The following is a 20,178-nucleotide window of genomic DNA, read 5'->3' as shown; positions in this document are numbered from 1 at the left end:
TATCATTTATTTATATTTATAAACAAATTAAAAAGAATATCACAGAGTAGCCAATTCAGCTCACATATAAATGTGTACAATAAAACAAGCATATACATGCATAAAACTTTAACAATTAAATGCTTATCACAACATGCTTTTGAAATCCCCACAAGCTTCATTTCTTGACAAAAATAAAGTTCATTCGCGATTAACTGACAAGTAAAAAATGTGGCCATTTTGCTTGACTTAAATTGAATTATTGCTGGGAGGCATAAGGCATATGAAGTCTTCCCTTAATAAATACTGAAAACATTCAGTTCCACTTAATACAGTTTGGCCGAGTTTTAAAGCTGAAGATGTTACACACAGATAAATGGAAATGTACAATGACATCATGAAGTAACGTGAGTTTAAACAGAACAGAGTTTAAACTGTAAGACATAAAACCATCATTTCTATACAATCACTTGTAAACAAATAAATTAAAGTATATGAAATCCACAATCAACATGGGGAGGCAAATCCTACTTTATTGTACTGTCCAGTGTCTACCTTCACCAACATCACCAACATGCAAGGCACAGTACGGTAACATAATAGCAGTTTTCATGCTCAAATAGTGGTATTCCAACTGATTTGCTAAGACAGCACTCCCTCCCTCCCTCCCAACAAACTCCTTTGTCCTGTGTAGACCGCTCAAACTCTTGCTAACACAGTACAACAAGGCTTTAGTCTAATACTGCCAAATTCAGTAACAACATGGAACAGGGATGCCATTCCACTACTCACGGTAACAAGACAAGGAAAGTATCCCCACTGGACATAAACACATATTGTCTTTAACAATTAGCACACCGCAGGCTGTTCACATTTGTGGTTCTCTTGTTCGTTAATGCCCTTGGGCTAAAGCAGCATTGTGCCACGTTACATACGTGCTTCCCTCCCTTGCACCAGTGTTTTAATGAAAGACGGGTAAATGTTGTGTACAGTCAAACAATGACACCAACACCAACAAGCTCACACACGTACAAGAAAACACAAGATTCAGTCCACACAAAAGGTGAATGGGTCGTCTTTGTTTATTCTGAGCTGTGGCGGAGTGGGTTGAGGCGTCTCCATGAGGTCGTAACACGGTAACATGCGATATTCGCTGGGTCCACAACCCTCGCGTTTTACTGGTCGAGTCTTCTCATGTCGTAACCTGTAAAGCAACAAGTGACCCCAGTGTTAGAATGATATCCTCTTTCTCTTAGACATTATCCAAAGACACTATTGCAAAAATTTTTACATATTTCTTAAAATGGATAGAGTGCAAGTTGTGAAGGGTTACCTTTTGCCAGTTCCTTTACTGAATGGCTTAGCCTTGAGCTGCTCAGCTATTGTCTTGTCATCCACGAAGAACTGCTGACGATTGGCTAGGTAAGTTGGGGTTGGAGTCCGCTTCTCCTGTTACAACAACAAGTAGCTGGTTATTATACCATTCTTTAAACAGAATAATTTCTGATCTTAACTTCTTGCCACTAAAGCACTGGGCTGAAACTGTAAATTAGTTTTCTATGTTGTTTTATTTGGCTGATAATTTACCTCATACCAACATTTAACTTTATAAAAGCAGTGATGCAGGAAAATATGGGTCAAGAAAAATCAGTAACAGATTGAAATTCAAAACCTCTATTGTATGGTTCCTAAAGCTACAAAGATTTACTGGTATAAGTCACTTCCAAATGAGCTTTAATAATATTTACTAACATTCTAAATATACCATTTAACAAACACCACACTGATTACTAAGCATTTCGTTCTTAAAGGTGGAGAAAACATAAAAATGACAAAGTTCAGATGAAGGAGTATGAAAATTTATTCCTAAATGTGGTCTTCAATTTTTTTTTTCTGATTTTTCCTTAAGGAGAAAAAGACAGTTGAAAATACTTATGTATGGTGGGTATTTAGGACCACCTTTTGATATTTATAGTCTTTGTTTAATAATGTCATAAATGATGTAATAAGACAGGTTTAATAAATATTTTTGCACTAGAATTTGTTCTTTTCAGCTAACAAATGTATTAAACCTCAATTTGGATCATATTTATATTTTTAATATGTTCATAAATATTACCTTAATTTAGGTTAAACGCATATGGTTTTGAAATAAACAACAAATTTACATACATCATATTTGCAAATAAGTTTTCATGCTCTTTCATCTGATTTTGGCATCCTTTTCATGTTTTCTTTTTCTTTAAGGATACCCTTCACATAACCTATCAGTATTTCACTCAAGTTATCCAACCAAAACTATCTGTATTTGTGCTAGCTCTATCTTATCTCCATTACTTAACATGATTATATATATATGCTGTGAAGAGAAGGAAGAGATCACTGTAAATCTTCAACCTGTTCTCCGACCTCTAAAGTACTTTTTTCAATGGAATTCATGCACACAATTATAACAAAAATTATGCTAAAATGATTAGTGTCTGTCATTAAAGACCCAAGCTTCATAAAACTACAAATTATTTCTCTGCACTCAACAGTTCTCTTAGAATGTTTCAAAATATTAGTCACAGAGGCAGTTGAAAAGATGAACTACCAGGGTAGCGTTACCAGGGAAAAGTTATCTCCCTTGAATGACATGTTTCGCGTCCTGCACCCACCTTGTCTCCTGAGGGTGATGGTGATGTGCTACCATGGATGATCTCATGAGTATCCTGTTTCTCCCCCAGGAGTGGATGTTCCGGCAGACTGAGGGGGTCAATCAGCACATCATAGGGCACCATGGGGTGCTGGTAACTCGAGTTGTCATGAATGTCCCAGGTGTCAGGCTGACCAAATGTTCCTGTTAAGGGAAAAGAACATGGCTATGAGAGGTACAAAGCTAGACTACAGACACTAGTTACAATGGACTACATATGACAGCCGCATACAAACTTCACGAATGACACAATGTACTGACAATAGCATTGTGTGTCCAATTTGACACCGTATCAGAATGGTCAATACAATTCACACTGTCTCACTCATTCATATAGGCACAAGTCTGGGATAATCTTTGTGACAGCAACTGGTATATCTGTAGTATATGATATTAACTTTGTTTCTTTACAATAATGTATTGTTCTCACCAACATATTCCCCATTGAGTGTCCACATGCGAACAGTACAGTCACTGGAGGAGGTCAGAATCATCTTGGTGTCCTCTACCAGCTCTAGACAGCTGATGCTCTCGATGTGACCTCGCCAGTGGGTCAGCACTGTAACACAATAACAATCATGTCATTTAACATCACTGAAATCTGGCCATTAATTGTGTACATTTGGTTGATTCAGGTTTAAAAACATACACAAGTATATTTCCCTTTATATGACGGTGTCAGCCTTGCAGGCATAGTGTCGGGAGTAAACCACCAGCTTTAGGCATCTAGGTGACAAACTATCTCACAGAGAGTTTAATGTGTATGTCGTATTTGTGGAAGGCAAGCACAGATGTACAACAAACTTTTTGTAAGATCATGTGTAGATGGCCATACAGGTGTTTATTACCACCAAGGCCAAAGAGGGCAGTTGTTCAAAAATTCATTTATTTATTTATTTGATTGGTGTTCTACACCATACTCAAGAACATTTCACTTGTAAGACAGCGGCCAACATTATGGTAGCAGGAAACCGAGTAGAGCCCAAGGAAAACCTGCGATCTTTCAAAAGTGTATTAGCTTATACCGGTATTAATTCAGAATTTACAGCCAATATTATACTGAAACTCAGCGGCCAATGTACCTGTCCCAATCCCCATTATATTAGAGATTTAATTCATTCATACCATTACACAATAGTTAGGGGGCTAAGTTCAAAACTGAAGGCCTTAACACAGGTATTAAGTCTTTAGACAGTTTTGAACATCACGGCCCAGAGGACAGAGATTCTTTGTGCAAGGCTGGGATAGAACTAAGGCGACACCGATATTTTGTGTTTTTTACTTGGGGGCTGACACTAAAAAATCCAAAAACGGAATGAAAATAAAAGTGAAAATCCACTTTTTTATTTTGTCCAATCAAAATGTTATCATGACTTTCCTGTTATTAAATTAAGGCTTTCCAATAATGTAAACATGTCTTCAACTAGAAAAACTGTTGGGAGAGTCCAGATTTCCCAAAAATGAGACGATTTTCAAAATTCATTTTCACTATTATCCCTTTCTCCACCACTGACATAAGATTTATTCCGCCCATTTAAAATGGTGTGGCCTAACAACTCAAGTGTTTCAGTACTGAGTAAAATAACCGTCAGCTCTCACATTCTGGGGGGTCAGTTTCAGCTGTCTCCAGGCAGTAATTATCAATCCTCCAGGCATAAATAAAGCCAAAACTGTCTGTGGTAAACAAGACAGAGTTAGCAGCATTGGTCTGAACACAAGTCACCATGCCAGATGTCATCTTAGACTGGAACAAGAGAGAATTAAACGTTAGAATAAGGTCAAAAAAAGATTTCAGACTGAGAGTGAGGCTCATAACTGAATGTACATATATAAAGTAGGGCAACAAAGTGTAATATAAAGACCGGAACTCACACTGTAAAGTACTATTAAAATTATTTGATTCCCTAAAGCATTCTGTATCTACAAAACTGTTTCTGTGACATAAAGTGTTAAAGGCAGATCACAAATATCACAAATAAATGTAACATGCTGACAGCAAACCTTACCACAAAAACAAATATATATATATGTATATATACATATATATGTATAGCAACCTTTTCTTGCCCCTTCAAACTGTGCAATGATTGATTATGGCTTTAAGCCCACTTAGTGGCACATATATTTCAGCCATATAATTGTGACAAACTTTGCAGTGAGTGGACAAAGTCAATATGTACTCACCCCCTTAAACTGAGCCATGAGGGTGCCACCCTGGAAGACGTTCCACATGTGGATGTGACCCCGAGGTCCACTGGTGACCAGAGATGCAGCGTCTTTACAGTGGCTCCGTGACTTGAGGAATGTCACTTGGTTAATGCCCATGTCTCCATCCACTACAAAAAACAGTTCGGCAAATGAACTTCCATTTCCACCGTGTCAGACAGCAACTTTTTCAAGAACTTCTAACAAGTAACAATTACATAGACAATCATATCAGTAATGCAACGTTATACTCTCTTCAGTAAACATGGGTTCAATAACACTATTAATGAAGATGTAAAGGCATCTTGGCACAATTTTCAACTGTTTGCACTTTTCAAACTTTTTAAAAGTCCTTAATAATTATGCGGGGATGCCTTCACTACTTTAGTTTTAGTTATTCAGTTTATTCATAGGTATTAATAATGGTGTGACAAATGAGCAGTCAGTGATGTTAACTGACGTGGAGATATATACAAGATGACTTACATGACTGGTCAACATAGTCCTCAGGGGGTGGGGCATTAAGGTGACAGAAGATGTGACCTGAGATCATGTTCCAGACAATGACCTCTCCATCATAACTGGATGTGGCTAGCAGGTTAGGTGGGCATTGAGCCACAGACAGGATGTCCTCCTTGTGGCCATTTCTCTGAGGACAATCACAAAACATTCATGGGATCAAATGGCAAATAACACACACGACCAATATGTGGATAACAGATCAAGAGACGATCAAGAACACTTATATGAGATACACATGTAGGTGCAGGAAATTGGATAGCCCAGCATAAACCACTAACCTTGGGCAAGCTAATGACAAACTTCTTGAGTATGTTGTACAAATCTGCACAACATGATACAAGACATGTGGTCTTATACAAATGTCATAAACTGGGAACCATGAGAGCAGGGGAATCTGCAAATTCTCTACCTAAGTCTGATTTTGAACTCTTACACTGTGTGTTATAGCGATTGAAAGGCATGCACCTTAAATTGTGATTTAAAGAACCAAAGGCTGGATTCACCGGAGGTCATTATAAAGGCTAAGGTTGTACAAAAGTTGAAATCACAAGCTAATCCTAACTGGTTCAATGGTATTAACCGAACAAACCTAATATGTAACTGTTATCTTGTCTATCATAGCCACTTTCCATCAAACTGGCGATTAAACTGAAGACAGAATTTCATCAGAGCACGCTCGTTCAAAATTGGTTTAAGACTTATTACAAGTTTTAACCTTAGGCCAAGTCTTTAATTTTGTACTTAGCCTATAAAAACTTATGTAGTGTATATCAAATATGAACTAAAACTGCTGCTGTTAGACACTGATTTTGGAGAATTCACCTGGGCCCAGATGTTTATGAGTACAGTATTACAGACTCACCAGGTCGTCTGCCCATTTGGGCAGTGGGTGCTGGACGTGGTGGATATTGCCGTCTAGTGAATCAGAATAGATGTTAATTCTTCTGTCCCATCCCACAGCTATCACATACCTGGATAAGAAAATACAATTTTTTCTACAGGTAAGGTTTTAGATGACTTCCAAAGATTCATTAAGGCACCTGAAGGCTACTGTAAAACAAATAAATATCTCTCTGACAATACGTGACAGTGACCAAAATAATTCACCACTTTTAAAAATTGTATCCAATGAAATTCATTTTTAAATTTATTTCAATAACTATTTTGCATATAAGATGCCTGATTGAGCATTGATATTTATTAACTTATCTATCTCATTGCAGCTTTATACTAGATAAATCAAATGCTGCCCAGGTTTAAAGCAGGAATTGTGTATCCAATTTATGATAATTACAGAACAATTTGCTTCAGTCATTAATTATAAACCCTAAAATGAATATTTAAGTTTTTTTTAAACAGATGAACTTGACGCCAGTCTGGGGAGTAGTTACACTGACAACCACCTCACATTCTGCCTGTTTCCTCACCTGTTCCTGTTCATCTCTACATAAGAACAGGCACACACTTCCTCGTTAGTGTCAGCTGTAGATATAAACACACACAACACTTGCAAATATTACATCTTGTCATTCTATGCAGCCATCAAAGTTAGCTTAAAAATTTAATGTACAAAAGTATTGAGTGTGAAAACAAATTTGCATTTCCTTGTAAAGTTTGTGTATAAGACAATAAGATTGATGGGAGGTGAAGATACTGTAACTCTTCAACCTTTTTGCTTGTTTGCAAGGTGTTTATTCGAGCATATTCTGAAGGCATTACTCTCTTTTGATAGAGAAAATTATACTTTTTGTAAAGCTCTGAACCTGGCCCATGCAACCAATGTAGTTTTGTCTCCAAGATAAGATTAAAAATAAACATAAATTGCACTGAAATTTGCTCTTTCATATGTGAATAGGTTCAGGAATTAGATATTAGGAAGTAGATACAACTGCAATTACATTAATAATTTTATGATTTGACTTAAGTTTTACTATCACAGGTACTTCTATATTCACCTTTCTTGAGCACTCGTAGACAATGTCCATTGTTGTAATTCCAAATCCTCATGCATCCATCTCGGCCTCCAGTGATCAGCCTGTAAGTCAGGTATAAGATATGTTATGTATAACACATATACATGTATACACCTTACCTAGACAGTCATAAGCTCAGACAAAGAGATTCCAATCTCAATATCATGTCTACTGCAGATATTCCAATTTTACTAAATTTGAAAAAAAAAACACAAGGGATGAAGAGTTAACCTGGACATTGCAAATGTTCTGTATTTATCATTGCTGGGCCAGGACTGAATATGGATATGAACAAGAGAGAAGATTTTGACAGCACCATGACTAGAATTTCTATGTTACAATACAATGTGCACGTCTGTAAATCCATGTCTATAGTATGAATTTCAAGATAAGCTTACATTACACACAATGTCAAATTGTGGGCTCTACAAAAGGGCTCTGTCAGTTTATCCATACTGCAAAACTGCTAAAGAACTTCCCGGAAACCTACCTTCTGCCAGTATTATCAAATGTCATACAGGTTATTGCATCATTGTCATGGGCCTCTCCATACTCAAAGATAGGACTGCCTGTGTCAAAGTCCCATAGCTTGATCACCTGCATGAAATTGCACCGAAAGTCTGTCAGTAATATATTTATTTATTTTATCAGTTTGAAACAGATTTCTATCCCATCTTCATCCTTAACAATCAATGTAGCAACAAGACAAGGCTATCTTGCATTGAAAATATATTTAGTTTTTTTCTTTTAAAAACTTGACTTAAGTTTTCCTTTATATTTCTACATGAACACAGAGGTTCCTTTATTTGAATGATGTTTCATGACGTATGCGAAAATATTTCAATTAAACTCTGGCAGTCAGCATTATGGTGAGAGGAAACTGGGTAGAACCCACGGGAGGCCCACACGACCATCCAGAGGCCAGCATGAGCATAAATCCAAAGCGACCACACTAGTGAGACATTCCTCAGTCAATGCGCTGCACGAGCATAGAGAGTTATGCCCCTTGATAAACTGTCATTACAATAAGGAATGTCCTTGCATACTAACCGATCCCTCAGAGCATGTGACCACCTGTCTGAAGCTAGGGTTGTACCTAACACAGGTCACAGGCTCCTTGTGGGTTATTGCTATGTCAGCGTGGAGAATTGGCCTACAACAACAACAACACCATCCTGTATAATGATAAAAGAATAACCTCAGACAAAGCAAGGCCTGGATCAATGAAGGGAGAAGTACATTTTTTACTACAGACTCTTTACATTTTGATATATCCAAAATATTATTTTTTCACTTGAGCAACATTGGCATGGACAAAATTTTGTGTTCTGCACTGTTAAGTATGGTGATGATTAGCTGTGGGCACAACACCAGGTCATGGATGTATTTGATTTGCAACATGGACTGAACAGGTAGGTCAAGATACTCATCAGAGTGTAGCTCTTCAGAATCTTCATCTTTGTCCAATCTCAGAAAAGAAAACAATCCAGAATTTTATTCCTCACCGCCAAAATTCTAGCACACTTTCCAGCTTCTTGGTTTCCTCCACACCTGATCAAGCATTCATAAGGGAAGCTGTGAAACACAGGTGTGTCAAGTTTCTCATGAAGTCTTGAGCAGGTAGGGTCAAGCCACTAGACAGCATGCCTCCTCACAAGAGGTCTTAAATTTTACACACGCCAGGTAATAAAGTAGTTTGAGACGAATTTCCTCAATGCTTATTAAGATAGTCACCTGAGCCTTAAGCTGAGGACGGCAATCTGATCTGTTGATACAGCCAGGGCCTTAGTGACCGGGGAGTAGTGAATAGCCTGAAGGTCCCCTCTGATCTTGTGTCCCTTAGGACGGACGGTCAACAGACAACTCTGGTCCTGGATGTCCCATATCTTAAGTGAGAGCAGAGACACATTCAGGAAATGGATGAACGAAAGAATCAATGCATTGTTAATGAGGGAAACTAAAACAACTGAATTGAAACATGTAACAATATAAACCAACATCAAACCACACCAAGAAACCTAAACAGAGATGCCATATTGATCTGGGACAAAAGAAAAGCAAAGCAACTAACAAATTTACTTGAATAAGTGACAACTTTATTCATTTATTTACCTGATTAATAGCTTAACAACATACCCAGAACTTTTCACTTATACCACAGCAGTCACTTTCACAGTGGTAGTTGGAAACTGGTATGCCCAAGGTAAACCACCAGACTTTGGCAAGTAACTGACAAACTCTCTCACGTAAGGTACACTGATTTTTATGTGTGCGACATATTGGTGGAAGGCAAGTTACCTCTACCTAACTCCATGTAAGATGACCTGAATCTCCCTACAAGCACTGCTTACTGTCACCTGGGATCCATGAACAGCTGATGGCATAACCGCCATGATTCTTTGTACCAACATATAAGGTTGTCAAAAATATTATTTCACTATAAGAGGGCAGCCACCATCATGGTAGGGGGAAACCAGGCTCAGGGAAAACCCTGACCTTCCGCAGACTCCTGGCAGACATATAGCTGGAGAGAAAGCCAGCATGAACCGGACTTAAACACAGCGCCCACCTAACTGAGAGGCTATGGGTTCACTGCATCGTGCTGGCACACAGAGACCCCCACCTAAATAACAAGCTAACTTACTATCATCATACATACGTATAGCGGACTAACATTCATGTACAAGAACAAGCATCCAGTGTCGTACCTTGATGCACTTGTCTGTGGATATACTGAAGACACGGTTGTCTTCCTCAGCAATAAACAAATAGAAGATAGGAGCATTATGACCTCTCAACATCCCTGTAGGTTTACTGAAAACCACAAAGACATAGATGAGTGGCAGAGAAATGCAGGAGCCACCAACAGAAAATGAGAGAAGCCCAAACTTAATGAATGAATGCACAAAAAAAGATTTTTTTCTGGGAATTTATGACATGTCTTCTTTCTTTGTTGAACCAAAAATTATCATGGTCAGATTAGCTTTGTGACAGTTTATTTTTACATGCAAAAATCAGTGTTGTGAAATTTTAGTTTTAACAGAAAAGCTAAAATTTAAGACTGACAGAGTAGGACACTTACAGAGGTACATAGGGATTCCACATCCGTACTATTCTGTCCATACCTGAATAACAAAATAACAAAAAAAACACTGAAACACTTGAGAAAGATTCAAACATACAGAAAACTATCAAAACATTTTGCAGCAACATATGCTGGCTTAGAACCCTTGAAAAAGAATTATTATTATTTTAATAATGAAATTATGGCAGAAATTGTAAGAATCAATGTACAGAAAATTTATGACACTAGTTAGTGCAAAGTTATACCTGTTTTTTGCCTTTCAATTTTAGCAGCTACATTTCGTTTTGCTGTACTGAATCAAGTCTGTATTATTTGTGTTAAGACATGACTATTATTGTACCTGTGTACTATGGTTTGTTGGTCCAATAAAATACAATAAAATAACCCAAACTAAAACATTAAATAAATCCTTCAAAATTGTCAGTCCGTCACAGAGTTGGAAATGATCTAGCTGGACTAGTGATGGACATATGGCCAAGGCATATAGCTATATCTATGCACCTATGTGCTGCCTACCAGATGGCCAACATGCAGCTTCGGCCCAGTAGTTTATACTACACTGATACTTACTGGTTTACAGAAAACTGACTGAAATAAAAAATATAGCTTAAAAGATTCCAATAACACTGTGACTGCTACCAGATCTCTGATCCTCACCCCCTGTGACTAGGATATTCCTCCTCTTGGAGAAGTCAAAACACTTCACTCCCTTGTACACTTTGAACACAGTCTGATCAGCATCCAGACGCGGCTTCGTGGTCGCGTAGGCAAAGTTGACCTTTGCCCTCGGCCTCTCTGCCCCTCCAGCGGCGTTGCCCACTTCCTTTAACTGCTGCTCCACATGGGTACTTCCTGTGGTGCATCCTGAATACACCAACAACAACAATGTAACCTTTGAAAGATTTTAAAATAATATCAGTTTATTCACTTGATGGCATCTGATAGTTGTTTTGGGGTACAAGAATGGTTGAGGTACATGAACGGCTGTGATACTTTAATGAAAATGGACATATCAATGCTGTAATGTTAAGACAACTATGAAGCAATGCAGTGACATTCATGGAAGGTCCTATAATGATCACAGTGAACAAAAACATCCAAAGCTGACATACCTATGACCAGAGCGGAATTTGCATTGTTTGAACAAGAAATCACCTGCCTCATCTCATGATAATATTTCAACTGGAAATAAAAGAAAAACAAAAACATCAAAACCAGTGCAAACAGCTCTAATAACACTGATTTCATGAATTAATTGGCAGTTTAAACTGCTTTCTCAGATACACAACATTAACTTGTGTTATGATAGCAATCAGTTTAATGACATGGGTCAATAAAACTGGATAGGCCAACTGAACAGCTTTAGACATGCAAAGGCCACCTGGACTTCTTGACTTCATGATTGGATTTAATATTGGACTGGATGGGCCATGTTGATTTCAGGACTAGACGGGCCATATTGGCTTCAGGATTGGATGGACCATATTGAATTCAGGACTGGATGGGCCATCTTGACTTCAGGACTGGGTGGGCCATATTGACTTCAGGACCGGCTTTATTGACTTCCGAACTGGATGGGCCATATCAACTTCAGGGCTGAACTTTTACACTGGATTGGACACACTGATTATAAGGCCCTTTCAGGCGACTGTGACTTTAGGGCTAGATGAATCACTGTGACTTCGCTGGGAAAGATAGGCCAATACAACTTTCAAGTTAGACATGCCGCCAAAATCATAGGGCCAGATAAGCCGATGAGACATCACTGACTATTATGATGGTGAGGGCTACATGTAGATGACAACACAGATACATGTATAAGGCAGACTTCCATCATCACAAATACAGGACAGAAGCAAAGGCCTCAATCTACCACTCACCTGCTGTATCCAGTCACCGTGAACACTCCAGCGTATAAACTGAACATGAGGTCCACTGGCTACGGCATCCAGGCTAACACTGGCTATGAATCCTTCATGCTTTGGTAACTTTTTCCATGTCCTGCAAATCATTACAGTGTTAATCATTACTGATCACAGCTTAGTCACTAGCAATTTGTTGTATTCGTTCCTTCTGTATAAACTCGAAAACAGTTTACAGTATTACACCTAATGTTTGGCCTGTATAAATGCGCTTTCGGAAGCACATAAAGGCCTTCAAATTATCCTTCTAATGGCAATAATTAAGTTTTCCTCATAAGAAATTAACTTTACAAGTTTTTAGGTTTTTATTAGATGAAATGTCACATGAATAAAAAAGGCTAAACTTTAAGAGAAATACAGTACTCTTATTTGCGGTGGCATTTTTTTTAAAGCTGAGAACAGGTCTTAAAGAGTATAATGACAAGCTCGCCTGTAGAGTGCCTGTGGTTTGCCTATGGTATGTTTATGGTTTGGATGTGGTGCGTTAGTGGTGTGTCTATGGCGTAAGGGAGTATCTACAGACAACAATTTTATTCAATACACCAACCAAACTGATTTATGAATTTTACAACTTTTCTTTCAAGCCCTGATGGTTAGAAATTCATCAGAATCAGTAACACTTTGTCTAAATGTTATTACAACACCTACCTCAAACATTCACCTACAGATGTCATAACGAGGATATTCACACAGCCTTGACTGTCTCCATACAGCAACAGACACTCGTCATGACCCGTGGAGCTGAAAATGTCCATAAGTGGAGAACGTGAGAGGGGCAAAATACAGGGGGTATAAAATATTGTAACATTTTCATATCATTCATGCTAGAAATGTGCAAGCATACACAATTTTTTTGAAAAATTTAATTGGACGGACATAAATATAATTTAAGGATAATTCCATCTCATCAATGTTTTAAATGAACCACCAAGGATTAACAATAAAAAGAAATTCCTTGAAACTGGGTGATTGCCACCATGAGCGCTGCCCAATTAACACTGGTTTGTTGGTCTACTCACTCTTAACAGTACATGTACTCATCAGAAAGCACACTCACCAGTAATCTAACTTGAGGGGGACGGTCTCTAAGCCCCCAATCTGGCAGTATGGCTCTAGGGAGGAGAGCTCAAAGAACTGTAACTCTCGGTCACTACAAAGTACATCACAATGACATGAAACACAATCTAAACATGGAGAATGAAGTGGTCGGGAATTCGTAGAATGTCTTTACATGCACAAATTTTTGAAAATTCATGTAAGCAGTAGTAGTACATATATGAAAAATTCAACAGACTTCAAGCACCATTTTTTTTTGTTACATAGCAACATATAATACAGAAATGCTGGGCAACTAACATTCTGAAAAAAAAAAAACTTTCACAAAAAGTTATTTGGAGTAGAAAAACAGTGCATAAAACTGAGGAGATGAACATTAGTGAACTTGTAAAGTATTTAAAGAGTTGTCTTTTGTGCCTCCAGAATTATATGTGCCTATAGATGATTGGCAAAAGTCTATTAATCAGACTTCTGTGATAAGTAAATCAATGTCAACAAAGGTTGATCAGTCACATGATACAGCAGGACTGTTTGTACCTTAAACGACAAAAGAGTTCAAACTTGAAACTCCCCTACTGAAATCATGATTAAGTTGTAATAGTGGAATTCCTGAATATACATACCCAGTGCTGACAATAAATTTATTGTACTGTGTCATTATCACAAAATCTGTGATCCATTTTGGTTTTTGTCTGCTTGTAGTTTCCTGTAAATATACAAAAAATCTGTGTGTACTCTCTACATTTTCTTATATCTTACACCTGAATATATTATCCTGTCGTGTGCTGAAATTTAAAAGTTGCAATACGGAAATGAATAATATAATAAATGATGAGACGAGATCAATGTTATCCCTATCTTATGATGAATATATCTATGATGTACACTTATTTCATTATAATTTGTACATAAATTATTCACATTCATGAATATGTAGCATCAATGAAGGCTGTTTTTAATATACTCACCATCAGTGGTTTCAATTTTCGTTTCTGCTCTAGATTTGATGTCCAGAAAGACACCTGGCCATCCTGAAAATGAAGAGAATTTTGTCATTATTCATCTCTGGCTAGTTAATAAAAACATTTTAATTAAATGTCTGACTTTGTCATTCATCAGTTAGGTCAGGTTTACTGATTAGGCACTATCTAAAAATCAGCTACAATCTACAATACAACTATTAGGGATAGTCACATTAATGTGACAAATAATTGTCCCCTTGAGGCTAGTATTTCTGGGATATAATTAATGAACAAGAATTTTCACTCGGGAACAGAAGGGGGCAAAAAGTAAATTCAGCTGACACCATGAGACCATCTATCATCAACTGAACAGGACAAAAAGTGACATTATTAAACTTAATACAGTTATGAAGTGAAATCTGAAGTCCATCACCTAGAAGTATGCAACTTTCCTAGAGCCATTACCTAGAAGTATGCAACTTCCCTAGAGCCATTACCTAGAAGTATGCAACTTCCCTAGAGCCATTACCTACAAGTATGCAACTTCCCTAGAGCCATTACTTAAAAGTATGTAACTTCCCTATAGCTAGTCTCCATAGCACATTACACATGTTACATCATCTGTAGAAGCTTGCGCCACCTGGTGGAGAAACATGTCAACCTCTTGGGTGGAAATTGTGAACTGAATCACGGGAAATCTAATGTAAGTGTCTCCTACAAGAACTGGCTGCACATTGAAACCGAAACTCTGTATTTAAAAACTATGGCCTCGCTAATCATTGTGTTGCTGTGAAATTAAAAACCCACTGACTATTTTTATATTTCCAAGCCACTCTAAAACAGTTACTATCAAAGACACTGTTGACCTTTTACAAAACACTCCATTGTTGTAATTTTTTTTAAGTCTATTTCAACACACAAACACTTGGAACATTTTTTCCCACCATGCATCAGCCATTTCTGAAACGTTTGCTGTGCAATAGAGAGAAAAAAATACAATTTGTTCCATAGAACACCATGTGACAGTCCATAGAACACCAGGTGACAGTTCCATAGAACACCAAGTGACAGTTCTATAAAACACATATGAAGACAAATTGGTCAATCAGAACATGCAATGAAAACTTTTGTTCCATATCACATTCCATAAAAGTTCTTCTATAGGACATTGAAAGGAGAGACATTGTTTCAGTGAGCGCCTCACCTGACTACAGGCTATGAATGTTCCATCAGGGGTACTGGTGATGCGCAGGATTGGGTCCCGGTGGGGGAGGGGCTCTATCTTTGCTGGCAGATGGAAGGACACCTCCTTGGCTCTCAGGTACGAGTCTTCCTTTTCTGCATATTCAAGCTGCATGTACGTACAAAACTCATCCCATGTGATGTAGTTTTCAGATGACCAGTCTATCTTCATGAACAGGGCATCAATCTGGGTCTCCTGTCAGTCATAATGAATACAGTTATTTATTTATTTATTTATTTATTAGATTGGTGTTTTACACCATACTCAAGAATATTTCACTTCATGGCGACCAGCATTATGGTGGGAGGAAACCAGGCAGAGCCCGGGAAAACCCACAACCATCCGCAGGTTGCTGGTACCTTCCCACATACACATTTATTTATCTGGACTATGTTTACTAACACACACAAGAATTTCTCACTATTCTGCTGGATTTTATTGTAAATTAGGACATTTTGGTCATCTGAGTGTCACTGTGAATTTTGTTACCTACCCTCTTATTTCTCATTTTGAGCAGCCTGTTTGTTTCATTACATGGTAACATGAATGTACTTATGCTGGGCTGGGTCTCCTATAATGGATACATTACCCTCCTCTTTCTCAGTGTGGGTGGTCTCTAGGTTAAGTGTCATAACTTGGTTACCCTTCAGAATGTCAGTGTGAGCAGTCTAGACTCCTTATATTGTATACCTTTATACCTGCCCAGGTGTCAATGTGAGTTATGTCTAGACTCCTTATACTGTATACCTTTATACCTGCCCAGGTGTCAATATGAGTTATGTCTAGACTCCTTATACTGTATACCTTTATACCCGCCCAGGTGTCAATACGAGTTATGTCTAGACTCCTTATATTGTATACCTTTATATCCACCCAGGTGTCAATATGAGTTATGTCTAGACTCCTTATATTGTATACCTTTATACCCGCCCAGGTGTCAATACGAGTTATGTCTAGACTCCTTATATTGTATACCTTTATATCCACCCAGGTGTCAATATGAGTTATGTCTAGACTCCTTATATTGTATACCTTTATACCCACCCAGGTGTCAATATGAGTTATGTCTAGGCTGCCCGTATGGATACCTTACCCTGTTGGGTGTCAGTGTGAGCTATGTCAAGGTTTGATTCTATGGATACATGTTTCTTACCCTGCAGGGCGTCAGTGTGAGCCATGTCAAGTTTTGATTCTATGGATACACGCATCTTACCCTGCAGGGTGCCAGTGTGAGCCATGTCAAGGTTTGATTCTATGGATACACGCATCTTACCCTGCAGGGTGTCAGTGTGAGCCATGTCAAGGTTTGATTCTATGGATACACGTATCTTACCCTGCAGGGTGCCAGTGTGAGCTATGTCAAGTTTTGATTCTATGGATACACGTATCTTACCCTGCAGGGTGCCAGTGTGAGCTATGTCAAGTTTTGATTCTATGGATACACGTATCTTACCCTGCAGGGTGTCAGTGTGAGCTATGTCAAGTTTTGATTCTATGGATACACGTATCTTACCCTGCAGGGTGCCAGTGTGAGCTATGTCAAGGTTTGACTCTATGGATACACGTATCTTACCCTGCAGGGTGTCAGTGTGAGCTATGTCATAGTTTGATTCTATGGATAAACGTATCTTACCCTGCAGGGTGTCAATGTGAGCTATGTCAAAGTTTGATTCTATGGATAAACGTATCTTACCCTGCAGGGTGTCAGTGTGAGCCATGTCAAAGTTTGATTCTATGGATACACGTATCTTACCCTGCAGGGTGCCAGTGTGAGCTATGTCAAGGTTTGAATCTATGGATACACGTATCTTACCCTGCAGGGTGTCAGAGTGAGCTATGTCAAAGTTTGATTCTATGGATACACGTATCTTACCCTGCAGGGTGCCAGTGTGAGCTATGTCAAGGTTTGATTCTATGGATACACGTATCTTACCCTGCAGGGTGTCAGAGTGAGCTATGTCAAAGTTTGATTCTATGGATACACGTATCTTACCCTGCAGGGTGCCAGTGTGAGCTATGTCAAGGTTTGATTCTATGGATACACGTATCTTACCCTGCAGGGTGTCAGTGTGAGCCATGTCAAGGTTTGACTCTATGGGTACACGTATCTGACCCTGTTGGGTGTCAGTGTGAGCTATGTCAAAGTTTGATTCTATGGATACACATATCTTACCCTGCAGGGTGCCAGTGTGAGCTATGTCAAGGTTTGATTCTATGGATACACGTATCTTACCCTGCAGGGTGTCAGTGTGAGCCATGTCAAGGTTTGACTCTATGGATACATGTATCTTACCCTGCAGGGTGTCAGTGTGAGCTATGTCAAAGTTTGATTCTATGGATACATGTATCTTACCCTGCAGGGTTCCAGTGTGAGCTATGTCAAGGTTTGATTCTATGGATACATGTATCTTACCCTGCAGGGTGCCAGTGTGAGCTATGTCAAGGTTTGATTCTATGGATACACGTATCTTATCCTGCAGGGTTCCAGTGTGAGCTATGTCAAGGTTTGATTCTATGGATAAACATATCTTACCCTGCAGGGTGCCAGTGTGAGCTAAGTCTAGGTTTGATTCTATGGATACATGTATCTTACCCTGCAGGGTGCCAGTGTGAGCTATGTTAAAGTTTGATTCTATGGATACACATATCTTACCCTGCAGGGTGTCAGTGTGAGCTATGTCAAGGTTTGATTCTATGGATAAACGTATCTTACCCTGTAGGGTGCCAGTGTGAGCTAAATCTAGGTTTGATTCTATGGATACATGTATCTTACCCTGCTGGGTGTCAGTGTGAACTATGTAAAGGTTTGATTCCATGGATACACATATCTTACCCTGCTGGGTGTCAGTGTGAGCTGACTTTTCAGTAAGGCCTTGAACTCCTCCAGATCAAGTTTCCCGGACTTGTTGACATCTGCCTGGGCAAAAGCTGCCTTCAGCTCCTCGAGGGTGTCAATGTTAATCTTCTCCTCTATCTGAAAAAACAGGTGATGATAACAGGTAAGTCATCAACTACATGTACTGGTGAGTCATGACACAGATTACAGGTGAGCCATGGCATCAATTATAAGTGAGTCAACACATTGATTATAGGTGTTGTGATATCAATGACAAGTAAGCCAATGCACCCGAGTCATTACACCAACCACAGGTGAGTTTTTACATCAATTACAGGTGTCATGACATCAATTACATGTGGAAGATCCAACCATGGCATGTGAGATGTGACACCACTTTCAGGTGAGCCATCACAACAATTTCATATGGCTAAGGACACCAACAGCTATTAAGTAATAGTAGCACTTCTAGATGAGTCAATCACACTAATTAGTGTATAAAACAGTCATTATAGATTTACAGTCATGACACCAATTCCAGCTGAGTCAATACACCTAACAGAATACTGGCATGTCATTGGTTGCAACTGCTCTACAGCACAAATAAATCACTGAATAATTCAACTTTAACCACATACTTTGTACAAGAATAACATTTTGTTGAAGAAAGCCATAATACAGAAAGTTGCATGCACTGTACGTTCATAAATACCACCGTGAGAGTGTTAAATACCAAAATGAGAGTGTTCCATACCAAAATGAGAGTGCTTAATGTTCATTAATACCTGTGAGGTGTCACTAACAAAAGCCGCAGCTTTGACAGAGCTCTGGACAGACACAGAATCAGATAGATCTGTCTGAGAGAGACCGGATACAGGACAAGACAAGCCCTCTTCACGGAAACACATATCCCCATCATGGCAAGATATGCCTCCATCAGATCTAGATCTCCCGATCAGTGGCCCAGTCAGGCCCTGTAGCCACTCTGACGTAGCCAGTGACTGGGGGTAACAAGACAGCCCAATGCCAGTCAGGAATGTGTCCTGGATATCACCTGGTTTTTGTCCTTCCATTTTGACTCCCGGAATGTGGGTGGAGTAGTATCTTTCTGTTAGAGTTCGTCCTAGCTCCAAGGGCAAGGGTTATACCCAGATATTCCAGATCTAAGCAGTCCACAGGGGCACAAAACAGAAGGTCATGTAACTGACCCTTCTAATCAAACAAGATGGAACCAGTCATCCCGGATATTAAGAAACAGTGTTCAAGGACACACTGGCTGTTCCTATGTCTTGGTGGGAAAACCTTGCAGAAATTTCCTGACCACTCTAAGTTGCATCAGAAAAAAGTTAAGGATAAAACAAGAGCATACGCTAAAACTTGAAATTCCCCCAAATTTTAAAGGTTAATTCATCAAATTTTGCCACCTTTACTGAGGCAAATCAAAAAATTCAACCTAATTACTTTTAATTCAACTGGATTTTCAGAAACCTACCCTCCTCCTCAAACATATCTAAGACTGATATTTCTAAGGAAACGACAGTAATGACAATAGACCCTGTGAACCAGCCATCATCAACTGCAATAAGTCCCCAATCTGCAATGCTGGAGAGTTCAGGTGAAACTGACGAGACCAGATTAACCCTCATCAATCAATGATCCCTCTAATACTTGGGCAACAGCCACATACCATTGTACTTCTA

General features: G+C 38.8%; 1 protein-coding gene across 1 annotated transcript in view; it reads right to left on the bottom strand.

Annotated features, from left to right (window-relative positions):
• Positions 1 to 663: 663 nt before the first annotated feature.
• LOC135473737 (WD repeat-containing protein on Y chromosome-like) overlaps positions 664 to 20,178 on the bottom strand; it is a 30,583-nt gene continuing 11,068 nt past the window's right edge. Inside the window, exons 2-25 of the mRNA XM_064753610.1 lie at positions 18,476 to 18,616; positions 15,604 to 15,837; positions 14,406 to 14,468; positions 14,061 to 14,143; positions 13,439 to 13,531; positions 13,030 to 13,122; positions 12,340 to 12,460; positions 11,572 to 11,641; positions 11,117 to 11,323; positions 10,457 to 10,499; positions 10,083 to 10,188; positions 9,109 to 9,260; positions 8,425 to 8,527; positions 7,865 to 7,971; positions 7,357 to 7,436; positions 6,829 to 6,883; positions 6,264 to 6,372; positions 5,366 to 5,528; positions 4,859 to 5,010; positions 4,274 to 4,418; positions 3,105 to 3,233; positions 2,637 to 2,818; positions 1,313 to 1,428; positions 664 to 1,183 (exon numbers count right to left, since the gene is read on the bottom strand). Of these exons, the coding sequence (XP_064609680.1) occupies positions 1,027 to 1,183; positions 1,313 to 1,428; positions 2,637 to 2,818; positions 3,105 to 3,233; positions 4,274 to 4,418; positions 4,859 to 5,010; positions 5,366 to 5,528; positions 6,264 to 6,372; positions 6,829 to 6,883; positions 7,357 to 7,436; positions 7,865 to 7,971; positions 8,425 to 8,527; positions 9,109 to 9,260; positions 10,083 to 10,188; positions 10,457 to 10,499; positions 11,117 to 11,323; positions 11,572 to 11,641; positions 12,340 to 12,460; positions 13,030 to 13,122; positions 13,439 to 13,531; positions 14,061 to 14,143; positions 14,406 to 14,468; positions 15,604 to 15,837; positions 18,476 to 18,616 (2,904 nt within the window). The 3' untranslated portion in view covers positions 664 to 1,026. The remainder of the gene's footprint in view (positions 1,184 to 1,312; positions 1,429 to 2,636; positions 2,819 to 3,104; positions 3,234 to 4,273; positions 4,419 to 4,858; positions 5,011 to 5,365; positions 5,529 to 6,263; positions 6,373 to 6,828; positions 6,884 to 7,356; positions 7,437 to 7,864; positions 7,972 to 8,424; positions 8,528 to 9,108; positions 9,261 to 10,082; positions 10,189 to 10,456; positions 10,500 to 11,116; positions 11,324 to 11,571; positions 11,642 to 12,339; positions 12,461 to 13,029; positions 13,123 to 13,438; positions 13,532 to 14,060; positions 14,144 to 14,405; positions 14,469 to 15,603; positions 15,838 to 18,475; positions 18,617 to 20,178) is intronic.

This window comes from Liolophura sinensis, chromosome 8, assembly GCF_032854445.1.
Source record: "Liolophura sinensis isolate JHLJ2023 chromosome 8, CUHK_Ljap_v2, whole genome shotgun sequence".
In the NCBI taxonomy this organism is placed as follows: domain Eukaryota; kingdom Metazoa; phylum Mollusca; class Polyplacophora; order Chitonida; family Chitonidae; genus Liolophura; species Liolophura sinensis.
This window is presented reverse-complemented; position numbering and strand designations above follow the sequence as displayed.